The sequence below is a fragment of the Rhinolophus sinicus genome, linkage group LG06, assembly GCF_036562045.2.
Source record: "Rhinolophus sinicus isolate RSC01 linkage group LG06, ASM3656204v1, whole genome shotgun sequence".
Classification (NCBI taxonomy): Eukaryota; Metazoa; Chordata; class Mammalia; order Chiroptera; family Rhinolophidae; genus Rhinolophus; species Rhinolophus sinicus.
Window position 1 is genome coordinate 121,295,467 of NC_133756.1, and position 22,255 is coordinate 121,317,721.

The following is a 22,255-nucleotide window of genomic DNA, read 5'->3' on the forward strand; positions in this document are numbered from 1 at the left end:
CTTGCCCTCTTCAAATGCATCTTCACATGGCTTCCTAAAATGAAGTCTGTAAGAACCGTTTTTTCTAAACCCACCCATATTGCCCCAGCCTCATTTTATATATTTTATCTGTACTGCTGTAGGACTTGTGCTGGCTATATAGCGTTAACCACATAATATATAATATGGAAATTAATGATATGTCTCTGTCCTCCCCTAGAATTGAGGGTGAGCTATATCTTATGATATCCATAATGCTTGCACATATATAATTTGACACTTGATAAATAGTGAATTGACCAAAATGGTCAAAAGAAAACAGTTTTATACAACTTGAAAATATGCTTATTATAAATTCTCTTTTACATTTAGGAATTCTAGACAATAATTAGAATAGTAGAATGTTAGAGTCGGAACAAACCTGAGAGATCATCCTATTCCCTCTTCTTTGTTTTGTAGATAAGAAAAGTCCAAAGAGAGAAGGGGATTGTACAAGTTAGTGGGAGTGTAGGGAGAAGAACCTAGGTCTCTTGACTTTTAGATGTTCTGCTGCCTCATGCAATACTACATTTCAGAGTACAAGGGTGCTTGAGCAGACTCAAGCTTTCTAGGGTAGATTCAGCTGAAAAAGTCTGTATGCTATGAAATCTGGCATGGTTAGCACACAGATGTTATTTTATCCTGAGTTCTGATGACTTGCCATATAGCACCAGAAACTGTTTAGAACACTTCACTATTTTACTGAATGTAATTTATCTGCTGGATTTGAGAAGAAAGTGATCAGGAGCAACTTGACTAGGTAAAATGCAATGATAATAGATTGTAAACTAGTAATGACACACACATTTTTTTTTTGTTGTTGAGGGGATCATGTTTTGGTTAACTTAGGCTTTTCTAAAAAAGATTCAGTAAAAACATATACACAAGTTAGTATTTGTTTTTCTTAAAAATGCATGGTAATAATTTGTGCATTGTGTATTTTTAAAAGGGTAACCTCTTACAGTATGGTCTTAAAAACAGATGCAGTAAGGTTTAATGGGATGTGAAGCCAGAAGACTTAAGACGGTCAACTTGGACAAGTCTGAGTAACCTGAGCCTCAGGTTCCTTATGTAAAATGGTGATAGTAATCACATCCATCTCACAAGGAGGTTGTGAAATGTCAGAGAAGATTATGAAAGTTGTGACACTTTGTAATTTGTGAAGGGCTAAAGTCATTAAATTATTTGATGACTCAGCCCCAACCTTGGATTCCTTTGCTTCCTGTACTTGTCCTTAGGTAGATTTGGGGAAAAATTGGTTAATCAGGTAAGCTGGAACCCGATTACATAGGGAGAATTTGAATGAAAGACAGGGAAATGCTTATAGAACCATTGATCTGTTTTCAGCTCTTTCTCTGTGAGACTTGATCTTTGTTAAACCTATACTTAGATTTTAAAAAATTAATTTTGTTTTTAGTGACCACTATTGTATATATAATATGTATTTTCTGGCAGTTATGTTGGTTTATGAATTCTTATTACTAAGTTTCCCACAGCCCACCATTCTAAAATACAAGTTTTCAGAAAAGGAAGTTGTCTGTTCTTTTTTGATATAAATTTTATTTTCTTCATTGCCCTCTTAAGCTATTGGTTCTTGGGAGAGCTCAGGTAATTCTTGGTTTTGTTTTATAGGCTCAGATCACCATGAAAGTAATCCAAGGCTTATACAGTGGGGTCACTACCGTGGAACTAGATACTTTGGCTGCTGAAACAGCGGCAACCCTGACTACTAAGCACCCTGACTACGCCATTTTGGCAGCAAGAATTGCTGTCTCTAACTTGCACAAAGAAACAAAGAAAGTGTTCAGTGGTGAGTCTAGAGGAAAAAGAAAGAATTTAGTATACTTTTTATATTTAAATTTATAAGGGTACTAGAATGAAACCTTGAATATCAAAAGAAAAGTTACATCTTGTTTAAAAAAACAAAATGTGCAAATTAGTGGCATGGCGGGGCTAGAACTACTATTTCTCCATGCTGCTAATTTGCTGCATGGAAGGGTCAGTGGATCCTTTTCTTTATCTTTTGGTTTGCTCTTATTCTTTCAGGTGCCATGTGAGCCTATCTCTATCTCTATCTCTATCTCACTCTCTTACTTTGAAGCCTATCTTTAGGTAGTTGGTGGTGGTGTGGTTGGAAAAATGAGTAATATTTATTGACAAGTCATGGGTTACATTTAATCTTTTGTTACCATTAGCATACACTTCATTCCATCACTGCCATTTTACAGCTCCGAATGTGGGTGAAGGAAGGTTAAATAATTTGTTTGATGTGTAAAACGTGGTGTATAAGAAGTGTAAATAGAGTCCAGATCTAGTTTGCGGGGCCTCAAACATTTTATCTCCCTCTTTAGTAAATTTATTGTAAAGATAACAGTTCTCCCAAATTGATCTATAGATTCAAGTCAATTCCAATCAAAACACTGGCATTTGTGTGTGTGTGTGTGTGTGTGTGTGTGTAATTATTGCACATAAATGCAAAGGGCCAAATACTGCTATGATATCTTCAAGAAGAACAAATGAGAGGGCTTACTAAATATGCATTTATAGACATGAAATGCTTGGAATGATAGATTCTGTATTTCAAGTTGAAATTTTATGTTAGATCTTTATTTTCAACCAGTAATTCTCAATGGCATTGGGTAGCAATCACATGGGAATTTTTTTCAAACTAAAAAAGCCTGTGCTCACTCTAACTCTGAAAGCTTGTTTTTGTAAGTGAGGCATTATTATATATTTATTCAACATGTATATGATTATTGAATACTTTCTATGCTAGGTTCTGAGGTGGGTTGGGATGAAAAAGGTTTGGGAACCTCTGTATTAAACTATTATCTGAAGAGTGAATTAGTTGTTAAATGTTTTCGACATTTTCATTTTGTATTTTTTTTTAGATGTAATGGAAGACCTCTGCAACTATATAAATCCACATAATGGCAAACACTCTCCCATGGTGGCCAAGTCTACACTGGATATTGTTTTGGCCAATAAAGATGTATGTATATGGTTTTCTGGTGAACATTTTTTTGTAGATTTCTTTTTTTTTTAAGCAACAAGCATATTTTAAAAAACTTAAATATTACAAAAGATACAGGTAAAAGTAATTATCATTCTCTAAATACTAGTTTCCCTCTCTAGAAACATTTTATTTTAAAATGTATTTTTTCAGCACTGTTCTATAATACACGTATGTCTGTGTATACATACACATTTTTTGTAGTATTGTGCATACTGTTCTTGCTGATACTTTATCTTGGAGATAATTCTGTATCAGCATTTAGAATTTATTCTTTCTAACAGCTCCGTAGCATTCCATTTTATAGATATGTTGTCATACATATATGTAAGAATTGCTGTAATGATGGATATTTGTTTTCCATTGTTTGCTGCAGTGAATGTCTTTGTATGGTAATGTTTTGCTCATAGATGAGTCTATTGATAAGATAAATCCCTTAAGTGGAATTGCTGAGCCAAAGAGTATGTATGTGCATTCAGAATTTTAGTACACATTGCCAAATTGACTCCTAAACACATTGCTCAGGTAAAATTTTGAAAGATCCTGCTCAGCAACTTAAAAATTATCTACTTGTGTTCCAACCCCTTTCTTAACTAGATCCCAGAAGACAGAGGGGAAAAGATGTATGGGTCCAGCCAGCCCTTTTGCACACAGAATTTATTTATTATGGTTACCTGCTCAGACAGAAGGCAGTGTTAGTTTTAGGTAATAAAATCATTAGTTGGCTGTCTGTAAATATGTATCTGGTGTTAAAAAAACTGAGAGAAATCTGAGTTGTTTTTGTGTTCATGTGTAAAATCTTGAGGACAGGTTAAAAACACAAATAAAATAATTGCAGCAAAAACCTGTATCTAAAAATAAAGATAATACAATATTTCAGTTCTTCATTATTCCTGGAAGATCCCTACCTGCCTTTGGCAACAAAGAGGTTCTTAAAAATTTAAGAGAAAGGGAAGAGTTTCATACAGATTTTTCTAGTCGTGGATCAATATAAAGAAACATCAATAGTATTTTTAAAAACTGGCTCAATTTTTCTGTATTCAGAATGACTATACCTAAATCTTTTTGTTTTTCTCTAAATGGCTTTATAGCCTACAAAAACTAACAAAGTCCAGGTCTTCTATAAAATCTTGTCACAAAAGTAGTTTGTATAAAAACCTGTTAAAGGACCATGGATTTTGAAGAGACTTAGAGTTAATGTAATCCTACTTTCTGTCATTTCATCATACATATGGTCGTGTGCAGTTTAAATTGGTCTAATTTTTATCATAAAAATATGTATTACTAAGTATGTGGTACCAAATACTTTTGGATTAACAGCTAATTTAAAAACATGTTTAAAGATTATATATAGTCCCTTTTATGCACGTGTTCTTTTCCTCTTTAGTTAGAGATGTACTCTAAATATAATGGGGAAAGTTTGGAAAGTCACATTTGTATTTTTACTTCTAGTCTTTTAATGTACATGTTTTTAAACCTAATTAGGATATTCAATTTTATATATTTTTTCTTAACGTTAGATATGGATTTCTATTCTACAACAATAATACTTAGTGTTATCTCTTTTGTATCCTATGTCAATTTTAATTCTGGAGTCAGGGCTGAAACGTCAGATTTTGTGAAAATAAGTCTAATTACTTCACTTGTGGGTTCTTTTTTCATCTCCAGCGCCTGAATTCTGCCATTATCTATGATCGAGATTTCTCTTATAATTACTTTGGCTTTAAGGTAAATAAAGTGGGAATTCCTCCTTATGTCAGGAAATACAGGTTTTTGTTTATTTAGAAATACAGGTTTTTGTTTAATTATGAAGGCAATAAGCTATTGGGAATTGGGATAGACCTGGGGGATTAGTGGGGTTAGAGTGATGGTGATTGTTTGAATCAAGGAAAGATAGCTTATCCATTTGTAGTTTTCAAATTTTCCAAATATAACTTCTGGATTACCTGAGGAGTTATGCAGATAATTTGCAATAATGATTCCATAGTCTACTGTTTATGCAACAACTATTTATTGAATCTGTACTGTGTGCCAAGTGCTTTTCTAGGTACTTTTGTGTTGATAAACAGTGATTGAGAATGTGAATGTTGGTGTCAGACCACCTGAGCTTGAATCTGCTCTACTGCTTATTAGCAGGTTACTTAATTTCTCTGTGCTTCAGTTTCCTCATCTTTAGAATGGGGGTAATAGTACAATTTCACCAATAAATTCTGTTGAAGATAAATGTATGTGTGTTGCTTAGGTCAGTGCCTACCCTGTTATAAGTATTTTTTATTAGTGTTAACCATTATGATTATGATGAATACCACAGCTTCTGCTATTAATGTTATAGAGCTGGCTTTTTCCAGAAATTTTCATGCAATCTTCCAAAACAAGCAACCAGTTGATAATGTTCCAAACTGAAGCTAGTAAGAGTAAATACATTATTCTTATTTAAAATTACATAAAAACGGAGAAGATTTAAATAGTTGCCTTATTGTAAGTGATTTGTCCATTGTATCTTTAAAAACTGCACTGGAAGTTTTTTGGTTGCTTTGCTTTTTCTAGACTCTGGAGCGGTCCTATTTGTTGAAGATCAATGGAAAAGGTGAGAAATGAACATGTTTGTGTGTTAGATTTTTTGTTCATAGTACTGAAAAAAATGAAAAAAGAACTTTGAGCTATTAGCCTTAATGTTTCTATTTAAACTAACATTTTTAACTGTAGGTTTAGTTTATGAAGTCTTGCTTACTGGTATAAAACTTAAAAAATTGTCTTTTGGTGTTCCTTTTTTAATTCAAATACATGTCTCAGCTTAATTTTTTTGACACGTGCCATCATGTGAAAACTCCTTTTTGTTTTGTTTTTAGTGGCTGAAAGACCACAACATATGTTGATGAGGGTATCTGTGGGGATTCACAAAGAAGATATTGATGCTGCTATTGAAACATACAACCTTCTTTCTGAGAGGTGGTTTACCCATGCCTCTCCCACTCTCTTCAATGCTGGTACAAACCGCCCACAACTTTCTAGGTATGTGTCACCTATAGTCGCTTTTAAAGTTCTGAAATGGTTTTGACTAGGGAAATAAACTTTGGCCCAAAGAAATTAGGCAGTTCACAAAAAATTAATTTAATGAACATTTAATCATTCCTGCTCTGATTAAATGAGATTTGCATTCTGGAAAGATCTCTCACTTAGGTGTGGTAAATGAATTGAAGCGAGACAAATGCTGATAATGAAATTTTAAACTTGATTGTGGTGATGGTTGCACAAGTTGTGAATATACTAAAACCATTAGTTGTATACTTAAAATGGGGAAATTGTATGGTACGTGAATTATATCTAAATCAAGTTGTTTTGAAAACAGTGAATACTAGCAACTAATTAGGGGACTCTTAAGTCTACACAAGAGATTGTGGTATTTTGGACTAGGAAGGCACAAGTAGAGATTAAGAGAAATAGATTCAAGAGATATGTAGGAGGTAAAATTGTCAGAATTGGATGATGTTTTGGATACGAGCTAAGGATGATTCCTGAGTTTATTGTTAGAGGAACAGGATGAATGGTGATGCCATTTTCTGAGAATGGGAACACTGGAACAGAGTCCGGTAATATGTAAAAAAAAAAAAAATACACACATAACAAGTTGGTTTATCCCAGGAATTCGGATGCGCTAACATCAAAAAGTATATTAATGTAATCCATTGCACTAACATTTCATACCATTTAACACTCTCATAGTAAAAAATTTAGCAAAATCAATATAGAAAATAACTTCCTTAATTTGGTAAAAGATATCCACTAAAAACTTAGATCTATGACCTGTTTTCAGCGTTATAGTGGAGGCCTGAGCCAGCATTGTAAGAAAAGAAGGGAAAAAGATTGGAAAGGAGGGAACAAACCAAACTCATTCACAGATTATATGATTTTTACATACGAAATTCAAGAGCATCTACAGATAAATTATTAGAATTAAAAAGATTTCAGTAAAGTATTTGGATATATCCAATGTAAATTAATTGTGTTTCTATACTTTAGATGTTCAAAGATTAAGCTTTAAAATATATCATGTATAATACTGGAAGTACCTAGGAACAAGTCTAATAAAAGATATGTAAGGCTTTTAAAGACAAAATTCTAAAACATAGTTGAAGGACATTTAAAAAAAAAAAGAGACTGATTTTATATTAAAACATGGATTTAATATTGTAAAGATGTCAGTTTTTCCCAAGTTATCTATAGATTGAGTGTAATTCCAGTCAAAATTTCAACATGCTAATTCTAAAATTTGTGTGAAAGAGCAAAAGACTGCTCAAAGATAGATCCTAATCCCTAGAACCTATAAATGTTACCTTACAAGGAAAAATGTTCTTTGCAGGTATGATTAGGAAAGATTTTGACATAGAGAGGTTATCTTTAATTATTCAGGTGGGCTCTAAATCCAATCAAAAGTACCCTTATAAGTGAGAGGCAGAGAGAGATAGAATACATGCAGAAGAAAAGAAGGCAATGTGAAGATGGAGACAGAAATTGGAGTGATGTGGCTATAAGCAAAGGAACCACAGAGCTGGAAGAGGCGAGGAATATATATATTCTTCCCTAGAGCCTCTGCAGGAGTGTCCTTGGTTTTGGCCCAGGGAAACTGATGTTGAACGTTGGGCCTCCAGAACTGTGAGAGAATACGTATCTATCTGAAGCCACCAAATTAGTGGTAATTTGTTAGGGTAGCCATAGGAAACTAATATAAATAGCAAGACTGTTTTGAAGAAAAAGCCCTACCAGATTTCAAGACTACTATAAAACCATGGCAATTAAGACAGTGTCGTATTTACTCTGGGATAGAGAAATAAACCACAGGAGCGTAATAGCCCAGAAACAGATTCAGGCTTATATGGGAACTTGGCGAATAACTGAAGTGTCATTGCATTTCATTAGCGAAATGGTGCTAGGGATATTGGTTATACTATGGGGAAAAATATCATTAGATTTCCCTTCATGCTATATACAGAAATAAATTCAAGAAAAAAAATATAAATGTGAAAGTAAAATCTTTTAGAAGAGCATATAGAAAATACCTAGTTTCCTTGTCATTTTTTTACTATTTATTTCAAACATTTGGAAAGTTTAAAGGACAGTGAATATCACCCGTACACCCATCCCTGCCTAGATCAAAATAATACTAATATTTTGCCATATTTTTATTTTTATCTTAAAAAAATTTTTTTTGGGGGGTGCTGAGTTATTTAAAAATGATTTGTAGACATCATGACTCTTAATACTACTTCAACCTACATCTTGTTAGGAGAATATATATGACCTCAATAGTGAAGGATTTCTTAAAAAACAAATAATAAGCAAAACCAAATAAAGGAAAAATTGACTACATTAAAATTAAGAAGTTCTGTGAACCAAAAACAAATTTCAGACTGGGAGAAGATATTTGCAATGTATATTCACCATTCAAGGGATTATAAGAAATAGACAACGACACAGAAACATGGGCAAGGGATGTAAAAAAATTCCATAGAAGGAGAAACTTGACTGGCCAATAAGCATGTGATATGATGATAAACTTTGCTGGTAATTAGGAAAATTAAAGTTAGCCTCATAATGAGACATCATACCCATCAATTTGATAAAAATGAAAAGGTTGATAATCCCAAATGTTGGTAAGAATGTGGAACACAAGGAACTCTCATACATTGCAAGACAGACTATGCTTATCCATTCACTTTGGAGACTCTTTAGTAAAGTGGAAGATATGCATATTCTTTGACCTAGCAATTGTTGCCTACGTTTATACCCTACAGGAATCCTTAGACATAAGCACAAGGAGATAACGTTCAAGAATTCTCACAACAGCATTGTTTAGAATAGCATGCAAATTGGAAATAATCCAAATGTCCATCAACAGACAAGTGGACAACTATATTGGTATACCATGGAATACCTTACAGCAGTGAAAATAAACTAGAACTACATGTATCAGCAGGAATGAATCTCTAATGCAATATTGAGTTAAAGGCAAGTTGCAGAAGATAAATATTCAACCTGACATTTTTTAAAAATGTAGAACATAAAAGTGCTAAAAGGAGGTAGAAATGCATGGAAATGATATGGGATTGGAATTAGGCTGTATTTATAGTGTCTAATTTTTTGAGGTAGGTAAGGTAGTAAGTACAAAGTACCTATTATATTATTTTCTATGTCTTCATGAATGTCTGAATATTCAATAGAAGTTAGTGGATAGAATCCATTTTATTGGTTGACTATTCAAGGTAGTGAAGGGATCCTTCATAGAGTAAGGTTTCTGAGGTGGAGGATAGGATGAGATCCAGTGCACAGGTAAAGGGCTTATCTTCAAAAATGACTGTAAGGGAGCTAAATTTTGGCGGACATATCAAAAAATTGGTTGATCATTGGATAGATGTTTCTCTTTTCATAAATGTGTAATTTTTCTTGCCTACTAATAGGTTGAGAAGACTGTTATATATGCTTAGGAATTTGCATGAGAAAGTGTGATCATGGCACATTTGCAGTCTGGTAAACACTTAAGCTAATATTTTAGACTTATCTCTAAGACTTCCTTCTAGGCTGAGCATCTAGGGTAGGCAGCAAGGTGATTTTAAAACTATGATATGTTGATATGTCTTACTGTGTCATAGCCCATACAAGTTTTTTCACTTCTCAACACCTAGGAATTTTGTAAACTTCAAATCTTTTATATGCTTAATTTACTGTCTTTGGATTGTACAGTCATTTTTGTGACTTTGCTTTGCTTCATTTCCTTGCTGAGTTGTGACTTTTTCCCCTCATAGCTGTTTCCTTCTGAGTATGAAAGATGATAGCATTGAAGGCATTTATGACACTCTAAAGCAGTGTGCGTTGATTTCCAAGTCTGCTGGGGGAATTGGTGTTGCTGTGAGTTGTATTCGAGCTACTGGCAGCTACATTGCTGGGGTAAGCTTCTATTGTATGGCTAAAAATGTGTGAACTAGAGGGATTGGAGTCTGTAAGCAACCAAGTGTATGGTTGAGAGGGCATATCCTGCGGTTTGGGAGACCTGGGTCTCTGTTAATTATTAACTGGCTATATGACTTGGAGTGAGTCATTTCACTGCTTCTGGCTTCATTTCCATCTCTTATTGGAGGTTTAAATTAGAGCTGCAGGATCCTTTTTAGCTCAGATTTTGGAATTCTGATTTATTTTACCATAATAGTAGCAACTGTCATTTATTGATTGCTATGTGGTAAGTCTGTTACAAAAATTTTACATGAATTACTCTTTTAATCCTTACTACATTGTTAGGAAGTAAATATTACAGACACATGGTAGGAACTTTAAGCCTTACAGTAACTTTGTGAGTATAAGCACTATTGTCTTCATTTTACAAGTGAGGAAACTGAGGCTTGGAAAGTTAAATTACTTCCAGAGATCAGTCATTTAATATGTGATAGAGCCAGGATTCAAGCTTTAAACATTGGCACCTTGTGATGTAAATTCAAGCCTTGCTAGTTTATTCTTTGGGAGTCAAGATAATGATTTTAGGTAAAACCTGGGTTTAAGTCCTGTCTGTACTACTTACTAGTAGTGCCTAGCGCAAGTTATTTTACATCTCTGAGTTTGTTTTTTATCTGTAATGTGAAGAAAATATCTAACCTTATAGAATAAAAGTAGAATCAAGAAGGAAACCATTCCATTATGTGGTGTTTTGGATGTGCTGTGATACATTCAGAACTTTCACAAAATAGTAGGGTGAGCCATTGCTTACTTATCTTTCTAGACTGTTTCAAGGCCTGCCTTAGGTTAAAAGGATTATTTTTGACATTCAGTGAGATTTCTTCATTTTGCCATGTATATTAGGAGTCTCTGTTTTCTTTTCTTGATTTTAGAATCCATTTATTGCTGAGAATCTCCATTTACTTTATTGTCTTGATTTATCCATTGCATACAATTGTTAATGTAAGTTGCCTTGAATTCTTTTGGAAAAAAGACATTGTAGTGGTGTTTTCACTTTATCCAAAGTACATATTTATATAATGACCTTTAGAAGGTGAGTTTATCCTGATTTTGGATTCTTTTGACTTGTAATTATTATATCATTGTAAATTAGAGATGCCATGAAATAACTGTACATAATTGTAATTTATTTAACATTTTATTTTATATTGTGTATTGTGTTCTCAAAGTAGAGGTAGAACTGGAGAGCAGATTACATTTTACAAAGACTGGGATAGAGTAATTTGTTCATTTTTGAGCCATTTTGTTCTTTCCCTTGTCGAGCCCCCTTTCCCTCCAGATACCTTTATTCTCAGTTTCTCTTTCAGACGAATGGCAATTCCAATGGCCTGGTACCGATGCTGAGAGTATATAACAATACAGCTCGATACGTGGATCAGGGTGGAAACAAGGTATGCTCTGTTACTTGAAAGTACTGGAAATCAGAACTAAAAGTCATTGGCCATGTATGCGTATAATAAGATGGTTCATTGTGTATGCTTCTAACAACTTTGCCTATTTTTTTTACTTTTAAAATCAATTTATTGAGTATAATATACTTACTCTAAACTGCACATACTTGAAATGTACAGTTTGATGGATTTTGACAGATATTTACATTGTGATCACCACACTAATCAAAATACAGAATATTTCCATTACCCAAAAATGTTTCTTCATGCGCTTTTGTATTAATCACCCCCACTCCTCCCACCCATGCATATTGGCTCCAGGCAGCCAATGATCTAGTCAGCAGCTTTTTTACGTGACAGTTTATTTGCAAAGAATTTTTAAAGTTGTGACTCATGTTAATACCTAACCTTGAAAAGGGGTTGTAATATGTCTTTTAGGTATCTTTCTTTAAAAAAACAAAACAGAGGGGCGGCTGGATGGCTCAATTGGTTAGAGCGCAAGCTCTTAACAACAGGGTTGCCAGTTCAATTCCCACATGGGCCACTGAGCTGCGCCCTCCACGAGTTTCTGCTAAGCTTCCGGAGTGGCAACCTGATGGCTCAGTTGGTTAAAGCATGAGCTCTGAACATCAGGATTGCCGGTTCGATTCCCGCATGGGCCAGTGAGTTGCACCCTCCACAGCTAGATTGAAGACAATGAGCTGCCGCTGAGCTGCCGGTGGGCAGCTGGATGGCTCAGTTGGTTAAAGTGTGAGCTCTCAACAACAAAGTTGTGGGTTCAATTCCCACATGGGATGGTGGGCTGCGCCCCCTCCAACGAAAGATTGAAAACAGCAACTGGACTTGGAGCTGAGCAGCGCCCCCACAACTAGATTAAAGGACAGCGACTTGGAACTGATGGGCCCTGGAGAAACACACTGTTCCCCAATATTCCCTGCTAAAAAATTTTAAAGAACAACAACCCAAAACAGAAAACAAAACTGCCTATTTGGTGGAGGGAAAAGTAAAGTTGAGAGGATTGGGTCATTTATCCAATATTATCAGCTGGATGAGTTTTAACTTGAGCCTGCCTCTTATGGATATATGTAGGCACACCAATCACCTCTTAGTTTATGAACTCTCTCTGGTGTATTTTAGAAAAAAAAAAGTAAGGACCTTGATAAGACATCATCTTTTTGACCTTTTTAATAAGAGCACAACCTGTTGTCAGAGTTAAAGTGATATTCTTTGGGCTTTACATACATATGTAGTGTAAAGTGAGCTGGACGACAACTGAAGAAGCAGCTCCATCTCTAGTTCACTGTATCACTTTGGACAAGTTATTTAATCTTTTTCTACATTTTCTTTATGTCATATGCTCTTTTTTACTCCTAGGTTTGTAAGAAAAAATATTGCTACTTTATATTTTTATGGTACTTTTATTTGTATTATCTCATTTAATTCATTAATTATAGTGAAGACCTAAGGAGATGTTATAAAAATGCTTTGGGTAATGTGAAGTTCCTTTGTTTCATTCTGATTCTGAAAAGAATGATGATTTATTTACCATTAGCGACCTGGGGCATTTGCTATTTACTTGGAGCCTTGGCATTTAGACATCTTTGAGTTTCTTGATTTAAAGAAGAACACAGGAAAGGAAGAGCAGCGTGCCAGGGACCTTTTCTTTGCCCTTTGGATTCCAGATCTCTTCATGAAACGAGTGGAGACTAATCAGGTGAGAAATAGATACCTGTTATTAATAATGACTCGATTCATATAAGCTTTCTCTTCAGTCATCTTAAATCATGCTTAGGAAGAATCCACCTATGTGTTTTGCTACAGAAGTCATTTTGAACAAGTTAAGAGATGCCATTCCTGTCTTGGATTTTTATTCTCTGAAGTAGATGCTGTGTGACCTAAATGCTTAAAAGATTGTATACAGACAGGCAGAACTAAATGTTTGGGCCTGGCCTAAAATGATTATTTCTAGCTGATTTCCAAGACAATGTGTGTGGAAGACACCTTATCCCTTACAGTGTTTTTAATGGACTATGTATGGTTGGTTATTTGAAGTGTCTTATGGGTGGTACTGTTCTTCCCTTTGTAGAACTGGTCTTTGATGTGTCCAAATGAGTGTCCTGGTCTGGATGAGGTTTGGGGAGAGGAATTTGAGAAGCTATATGAAAGGTATGGGAAAAATATGAAAGTGATAATGTTTTACATATTTTTTTCTTATTTGGGGAGGATCCACATTTCAAAACAATACCATTCATTAGCCAGTTTCTAAGAGCCTTTGGAAGCATCTAGAAGAGAATGTGATTAATAATTTTATTTCAGTCAGGTTTTCTTGAATCTTTACCAAAATTTTGGTTTCTGTCTTCTTTCTTGAAACTTGTGGATATGTAAATATTTGCTTGGGTTTCTCAATTGACGCTTTTAAAAATTAAAGCAAAGAGTTAACAGGGTTATTATTTTGCTTTGTCACACAGTACATCTGATAAAATAAGTTATGCTTTATATTGTACACAGGAATCAAGAGCAGCTAAGACACACATGAATAGTTCATTAAATAATAGCACAATAATACTAATTTAGTGAAGTTTGACCACTTTAGGTTTTGTCTCTATTTGTTTTGGAAGGTATCATTGATTTAGTGGGATTGGGGAGCATATGAAGGGATTTAAAGCTGCCTGATTTTCCTCTATGGCTTTAGTGAGAGTAAAATGAATATCATTCCTTTTTTTTCCTTAGCAAAATTTAGTGAAAAATTTAGGAGTTTTCATACTGTATTTTAGTGTCTTCAAGTTTTTGCAATAAAGGTTTTCTTAGGGAATATTAAAATAATAATTAGCTTTGCCTTTCAGTTATGAGAAACACGGTCGTGTTCGCAAAGTTGTAAAAGCTCAGCAGCTTTGGTATGCCATCATTGAGTCGCAGACAGAGACAGGTACCCCATACATGCTCTACAAAGATTCCTGTAACCGGAAAAGCAACCAGCAGAACCTGGGAACGATCAAATGCAGCAATCTGTGCACAGAAATAGTAGAGTATACAAGCAAAGATGAGGTGGGTAGAAAAACTTCTGCCTAAATCTAGTAGTGAGAGAAGAATCTTAGGACATTATTGTTTGTGAATCCCTCACTTGATTTCACTTGGAATGGGTGAAGGAAGTTTCCTATCTTGTTGGTGAGCAGAAGGGCACTAAAATAGACAGAAATTACAAAGGAAAGAAGGGGTGTGATTCTGTGCCCTTGATTATCTTTTAGTCTAAGCCATGTAGAAAAGACTGTCAACTTTTTCTTACACACAAATTGTTATAATGATCTTTACTTGAGAAAAATAGCAATATACAGTTACGGTGGTTTAGGACAAACACAAACATGTGTTAGGATGCTCATTCAGTTTAAAGTATGTAAACACGTAAAGAGTCCTTTAGTGAATGGTGTCTATGTGTAAGACACTGTACTAAGTACTCTGGGAATACAGATGAATATGTCTCAGTCCCTGCCCTCTGGGAATGTGTAATTTAGTTGGTGGAAATTAACATATACTCAAATAACAATTCTGCAAGATAGATTATATTATAGAGACTGGTGAGACGAAATTCTAATCTCAGATCTTTAAAGTGATTCACAGAAGAGGCAAGGCTAGAAATGGGACATAGGTCTGTGGTTTCTTTTTAAAGTTTATGGAGAAGCTTCTATTTGAGAAGAACAGCATGTATGACAGATCAGAGATAGGGTTAGGTTTTGTGCAGTGAGGGTCAAGCAGGCTTGTTTTGATGGAGCAAATACGTTAAAGTTTGGTACATGGAGAGATGGCGTTGGCCAGGGGAAAGAAGTTAGTAGGTGAAAGCTGGCATGTCACAGGTAAGAAGCCCTTGTAGGTTCTGAAAAGAAAATATCAAAATGCTAGGATGAGAAGGATAGTTCTTGATTCTGGTTATAGAATGGGTTGGTATGAGAAGAGGTTAGAGATTAGTTTAAGGAGTTTGTTGCATGACAGGCTGCTTGAATATTGGATGTAAACTATAGAAATGAGGAAATAGATCACAAATTCTAGGACCTAAAAAAACATGACAAATGAAAAATCGGAAGAAAATGGTGAGTTAAACATACTGCTAAGGTTGCAGTTTAATTCAACAAAATGTATTGAACACCAGCTATGTGTAAGACACTGTACTAAGTACTCTGGGAATACAAATGAATATGTCTCAATCCCTGCCCTGGGAATGTATAATTTAGTTGGTGGAAATTAACATATACTCAAATAACAATTCTACAAGATAGATTATATTATAGAGACTAGAATGACTCTTTTTAAAACAAAAATTAGATCATTTCTCTGCATTGTAGTCTTCTTTGACTTTCCCACCCATCCATGGTCCATTCTTTCTTTTTTAAAATTGAGATCTAATTCATATACCATAAAATTCATCTTTCTAAAATTGTGCAACCACCGATTTCTAATTGTAGAACACTTTTATCACCCCAGAAACCTTGTACTCATTGGCAGTCACTTCCTGTTCCCCTTTTTATCCTGCCCCTGGCAATCACTAAACTATTTTCTGTCTCTGGATTTGCCTATTGTGGGCATTCCATACAGATGGAATCTCATAATATTAGGCCTTTTGTGTCAGGCTTCTTTCACTTATGTTTTCAAGGCTTATCCGTGTTGTAGCATGTATCAGTACTTCAATTCCACCCAGAATTCTTACAGTGCCCTACGAGGTCCTGCACAATTGGGTATCCCTAGCTCATCTGCTATTACTCTCCCCCTTGCTCACTGTGTTCCAGCCCTACTAATTTCCTTGCTGTTCCTCAAACGTAGCAAGCATGCTCCTGCCTCAGGATATTTGCTGTTAATGCTCTTCCCCCATAGAGCCACATGGCTTGCTTTCTAACCGCTTCAGTTCTTTGTTCATGTCTGATTCTCAGTGAGGTCTTCCTTGACAACTCTTTTTAAAAATGGCACTCCTTCCACCCCTCTCCCCAGACTTGCTGTCTTTTTTTTTCTGTCTTCTTTTCTGTGTCTTAATTTTTTTATCAGAACTATGTGATCCAAATTATGTTTTAAAAGTGGGTACTTTGGCAGCAAGCAACTCGAATAGGTATGAAGGACATCAAATAGTCTAGGTGAGAGGAGTTGAGTGTTTGTATTGGAATAGTCATAAGCAAAATGGAAAAGAAGGTGTATTCATTCAAAATTATTAAGCATTTACTATATGCCAGATGTGTTGTTAGTACTGAAAATATAGGGAAAAATAATATATCCTATCTGAAAAAGGTCACCACCTAGTAGAGTCAGTGTAGTGGGAGAATCACCTGAAGAGCTTTTTTGAAATTCACTAACTTGGATCCTCTGTTGTTAAGGGGTTGTCAGAATCTCAGTAAGAGTGATGTAGGCCTGTGTAATTTGGAAGAGCTTCTGCAGTGATAGAAATGTTCTATATTTGGTGGCCACTAAGCACTTGAAATGTGACCAGTACAACTGAGAAACTGAATTTTAAATTTCTTTTAATTTTAATTAAATAGCTACATGTGGTTAGTGGCTCCTGTATTGGACAGTGCACATCTATTGACTAAGACAGATACACATAAAAATTATAGCACAATGTGATACAAGTCTCGTAAGGGAGCCATGTATTATGGAACACAGGGTTCTCTCTTCATCTTACCTATTTCACTTGTGCATGTTACAACAGACATATATGAATAGGTAATAGGGATTTAGAAATGAACTGGTGAATGATAAAGAGCAAGAAGTTAAAGATTTAAAAAAATGTAATGTCAGAGAGCGTTAGAGGCTTATATGGTAGTGTTGTTGACACAGGGAAGAAATTAAAATTGTGTGATTCTTGACCTTTCTTCTTTGCATTCCAGGTTGCAGTTTGTAACTTGGCTTCCTTGGCCCTGAATATGTATGTCACATCAGAAAACACATACGACTTTAAGAAGTTGGCTGAAGTCACCAAAGTCATTGTCCGAAACTTGAATAAAATTATTGATATTAATTACTACCCTGTCCCAGAGGTATGAATAGATGTCTCTGCTTATTGGTAATTATTAAAATCCAAGGTAGAGGGAGATTATCACAGTCTCCCTGCCAATCATCATTTAAATGGTTATCACCATTTAAATTGGAATTGTGTGAGAAAAGAGAGTGTGTGTCATTTGGTACAGAATGTTGCATTTTCTGTTCAATAATATCTCTTTCCTTCTTTAAATCTATTGGTACAAAGGCACACTTATCAAATAAACGCCATCGCCCCATTGGAATTGGAGTACAAGGTCTGGCAGATGCTTTTATTCTGATGAGGTATCCTTTTGAGAGTCCAGAGGCCCAGTTATTGAATAAGCAAATCTTTGAAACCATTTATTATGGAGCCTTGGAAGCCAGCTGTGATCTGGCCAAGGAGCATGGCCCATATGAAACCTACGAGGGCTCTCCAGTCAGCAAAGGAGTAAGTATACAGATACATTTTTTTCTTTTTTTTTTTAAATTCTGTGTGCCTCTCAGGTGCCGCTGGACATGGCCTGTGCTTTTGCCCCGCCCTCTGCATGGTTTCCCCTGTGTCTGCTGTTCCTTCTGTCCATGGTAACCCTTCTGCACAGTGCCCCAGTGTGAGCTGTCCTCTGCTCATGAGCTTCAGCCTTGGTGGCACTGCTGGTGACGAGGCAGGCAGGCGAGCTCTGGAACCGCTTGTGTTCCATGGGTTCTGCTGCAGTTGGCACGGCCTGCACATGCATGATGTGTGTGTGTGTGTGTGTGTGTGTGGTCACACTGGATAAAATTTCTTTTTGCCTTGTAAATTCCTATAGTAGGCTGAATGATAGCTCTCAAAAACATAAGCTTATATCCTAATTCCTGGAACATATGAATGTTACTGTATTTGGTTTAAAAAAGGGTCTTTGCAGATGTAATTAAGGATTTTGAGATTATCCTTGATGAATCAGACAGGCCCTAAATCCAATCACAGTTGTCCTTACAAGAGACATAGAGAGGAAGAGGTTGGAGTGAGGCAGCCACAACCCAGGAATGTTGATAGCCACTAAAAGCTGAAAGAGGCCAAGAACATAATTTCTAGAGCCTCTGGAAGGAGCGTGGCCCTCTCAACATGTTGATTTTTGGGCTTTTGGCCTCTAGAACTGAGAAAATAAATTTTCGTCATTTTAAGCCACCAAGTTTGTGGTAATTGTTACACCAGCCATAGGATACTAATGTGGTACTTTTGTCCTCTAAATCTCTTTTATTTAGAACTAGTCATTGCTAAAATGGCTTAAAAAATATGAACTGTATTAGTTTTCTAATGCTAAACTTAGTAAATTAAAACAACATACATTCAGGACAGGCTGTGCCTGGGTCAAAATGGCAGAGCAGGTAAACTGTGCTTGCTTCCTCCCTTGATCATATCAAAATCACAACTAAATGATAGAACAACCATCACTGAGAACCACCTGAAAACTAACTGAATAGAACCCGTATAATTAAGGATATAAAGAAGAAGACATGTCGAGACTGGTCAGAAGGGCTTCCGAGGTGTGATCAAAACATAACGGTGAATGCTGCTGCCGAGTACCATCCATCGGAAAGGCAGGGATCTTCAATATGGGAAGCGGCACATCGAAGCTTAGTAACAGTGTGTGACAAGTTTCAGCTTGTTCGGTGCAGTCAGTTCGGTGTGAGCTACAGTTGAGAGGTGTGTTTTAAAGTGTGCCATAAATCATCCTCCATCATGACAATGATCGGTGTCACACATTGCTTCTGGTATACGGCAATTTCTGTCAAAAACATTATGATGTGTCTTCATTCACTTTATTCACCGGATCTGACACCGAGCGACTTCTGGCTCTTCCCCAAAGTCAAAATGACCATGAAAGGTAAGCATTTTGAATCGATTCAGGACATCGAGGCAGCCACCACAGCACAACCAAGATACTCACAAAAGAGGACTTCCAGAGCTGCTTCAGAAAGTGGCAAGAACAATGGGATAAATGTATTCAAAGTGAGGGTGAGTATTTTGAGGGGCATTAATGGCAATGTGTTTTTCACTGAAATAAACTTTTTCTTATTTAAACATTCACTGTATTTTTTGATCACACATCGTAAACGTGGATCAGGCAGGTCCCATACCCACAGTGTGGTGGTTAAGAATCAGGAGGGATATCTTGGCTGTGGAGATCCCCCTGAGGAATGAGGGTTTCCAGCCCCACACCGAACTCTCCACAGTATCAGAGTCATAAAGAGGAGTCACCAAAATATTTGGCTATGAAAAACATGGGGATTACTTCCAAGAAAGACAAAGCACTGCAAGAGACCAGTCACTGTAGGTCTTAAAGGGCCTGCCCACAGACTCATTTGCTCACAAACTCACTCCAGGCTCCACAGCAGGGGGAGCAGCTGGAAAAGCATCAGGGACAGATGGGGAGGAATTAAATTGACTAACTTCAGGACAAGGGCAGGGGTTGGGGCAGTTTTCTCCAGGGAACGAAGTACTGGCAGGCGCCATTGTTCCTTTGTTGAACTCTCCTCCCACCCAGCAGGCACTGTGTAGGCTGATGTCAAATTTGTGCTCTCCATTAACCTGGCTAATACCGTTCACCCAATCCAAGTCGACTGCCTGGCTGGAACCTCTTCCAGCTGCTCTTCCACACAAGCACCCTATCTCAGCTCACGTTGCAGACTTCCTCAAAATCTATCAAAGGTCCACAAAACCCAAACAAGCAGTGGCAGGCCTGGGAGGGCCTTGTACCTCTTAGTAAGCACCCCCAAACTCAGCACAAGCAACATCTGGTCTCAACTTGCATTGTAATTCCCGTCAGGTGGTTCCAAGCCTGTCATAAGTAGCGACTGTCTTGGCCTAGAGCATAACTTCAACTAAGTGGCTACAAGCCTGGCACAAGTGGCTGCTGGCTTAGATCACATTGTAGTACCTACCAAGTGTTCCGAGGCTAATATAAGTGGCAGCCAGCCTCGACTTGCAGTGTAACCTCTCCCAAGCACCTCTAAGCCCAGCGAAAGCAGCAACCAACCACAGATCATTTCGTAGCACCTACCATGAGGCCCCAAGCCTGGCACAAGTGGTGACTGACCTCAGCCAGCACCAGAGACCCTTACAAGAGGCCCCAGAACCAGCAAACCAGATGGCTGGCTTCAGATCACATCAGAGCACCACTCAACCAGCTCCACAAATGACACATCCAAAGGGCAAGTTCTGCTGGCACCGGAGTCCTGCTAAAGCAACTGCTGCTCTGTGGGGTCAGGCCCCACACAACAGCTTGTCCGCTGTAGTCATGGTCAGCCCTTAAAAGCCAATCTGGCTGAGGATCAGGAACACCCAGTGACGTGCCAACAGCAATCAAGGTTCAACTACAACAGGAGGGCACCCAATCCACACAGGGAACACCCCTGCAACACCGGGTTCAGACTACCTTTGGGTCCCATAGGACACCTACATAAGGCCACTCTGTCAAGATTGGGAGATTTAGCAGATCTGAATACACAGAAACAAACTCGGAGTCAGCAAAACTTAGGAGACAAAGAAACATGTCCAAAATAAAAGACAAAACTCCAGAAAAAGAACTAAACAAAAAGGAGTCAGAGCATTTGAGATCTTTCACCCCAGCACATATCGTCAGTTCAGCTCAAATAAACTCATTTTAAAAAAAAAAGACAAGCAAGCTACCAGGCACAGTTCAAAACACTGGGTATAAGGATGCTTAGTAAACTTAGGTAACAATAGATGAACTCGGTGAGAATTTCAACAGAGATATAGGAAACATAAAAATGGAAATAAAAAACAAAAAAGAACCAGTTGGAAATGAATGACTGAAATGAAGAATACATTAGAGGGAATCAACAGCAGATTAAATGAAGCAAAGGATCGAATCAGCAATCTCGAAAACAAGGTAGCGGAAAACATCCAGTTGGAACAGCACAGTTTTCCATAGTGTGTGCAGCAATTTACAATCCCACCAAGAGTGCATGAGGGTTCCCTTTTTCCCACATTCTCTCCAACGCTTGTTTGTTGATACTGATGATGGCCATTCTGACAGGTGTGAAGTAAACCTCATTGTGGTTTTGATTTGTATTTCCTTGATGATTAGTGATATTGATTATCTTTTCATATGTCGAGTGACCACCTGTATGTGTCCTCTTCAAATAGATTTTCAATTTTTTGCCCTCTCGCTTCTTCCGGTACCCCTGTGATGTGAATGTTGGTATACTTGATGTTGTTCCAGAGGCCCCTTAAACTATGCCTTTTTAAATCAGTTGTATAATTCTCTGCCATATTAGCTCATTAGCTAAGTAAATAGATCAAGACAAATAAAGATGAGATTAGAGTACATTTTTACTGTAGAAAAAGAATGCATCTCAGCAACACACTTTCAGGAATGTTAGAATTTTCTGGTTTGTAGATATGATACAGGTCCTCCAAGGGGGCTCAGCAGGGATATGGGAAGAGGTAAGCCTTAACCAATTTTGTTTGCTTGCTTCTTTTTAATATGACTTCATGGAAATTTGCCCAGAAAAATCTCTGGACCTTGTATTCCTTACGTAGTTCTACTAGAAGACAGTGTTTGTTGAGATGTGAGGGCATGGCCAGTTAGTCATTTGTTTGGTTTTGTCATAGTTTTAAATTGTCATAGAGTGATTTATCATAAATTGGGTTATTTGTTCCTTAGATCCTTCAGTATGATATGTGGAATGTTACTCCCACAGACCTATGGGACTGGAACCTTCTCAAGGAGAAGATTGCAAAGTAAGTAATGACATATAAAGTAGCTTTGAGGTAAGGAGTGTTCAAGTTTCATCCCAGCTCTTCAAAAGTCAGCTATGTTATTTTAACTTC

At 36.7% G+C, this 22,255-nt stretch overlaps 1 protein-coding gene across 1 annotated transcript in view; it reads left to right on the forward strand.

Moving 5' to 3' along the window:
• Positions 1-22,255, forward strand: part of RRM1 (ribonucleotide reductase catalytic subunit M1) — a 39,927-nt gene that overhangs the window by 9,477 nt on the left and 8,195 nt on the right. The window contains exons 3-15 of the mRNA XM_019732665.2: positions 1,651-1,828; positions 2,910-3,010; positions 4,700-4,759; positions 5,579-5,618; positions 5,881-6,043; positions 9,832-9,973; positions 11,341-11,424; positions 12,977-13,138; positions 13,511-13,590; positions 14,268-14,469; positions 17,286-17,435; positions 17,645-17,866; positions 22,089-22,165. Coding sequence (XP_019588224.1) covers positions 1,651-1,828; positions 2,910-3,010; positions 4,700-4,759; positions 5,579-5,618; positions 5,881-6,043; positions 9,832-9,973; positions 11,341-11,424; positions 12,977-13,138; positions 13,511-13,590; positions 14,268-14,469; positions 17,286-17,435; positions 17,645-17,866; positions 22,089-22,165 — 1,661 coding nt within the window. The remainder of the gene's footprint in view (positions 1-1,650; positions 1,829-2,909; positions 3,011-4,699; positions 4,760-5,578; positions 5,619-5,880; positions 6,044-9,831; positions 9,974-11,340; positions 11,425-12,976; positions 13,139-13,510; positions 13,591-14,267; positions 14,470-17,285; positions 17,436-17,644; positions 17,867-22,088; positions 22,166-22,255) is intronic.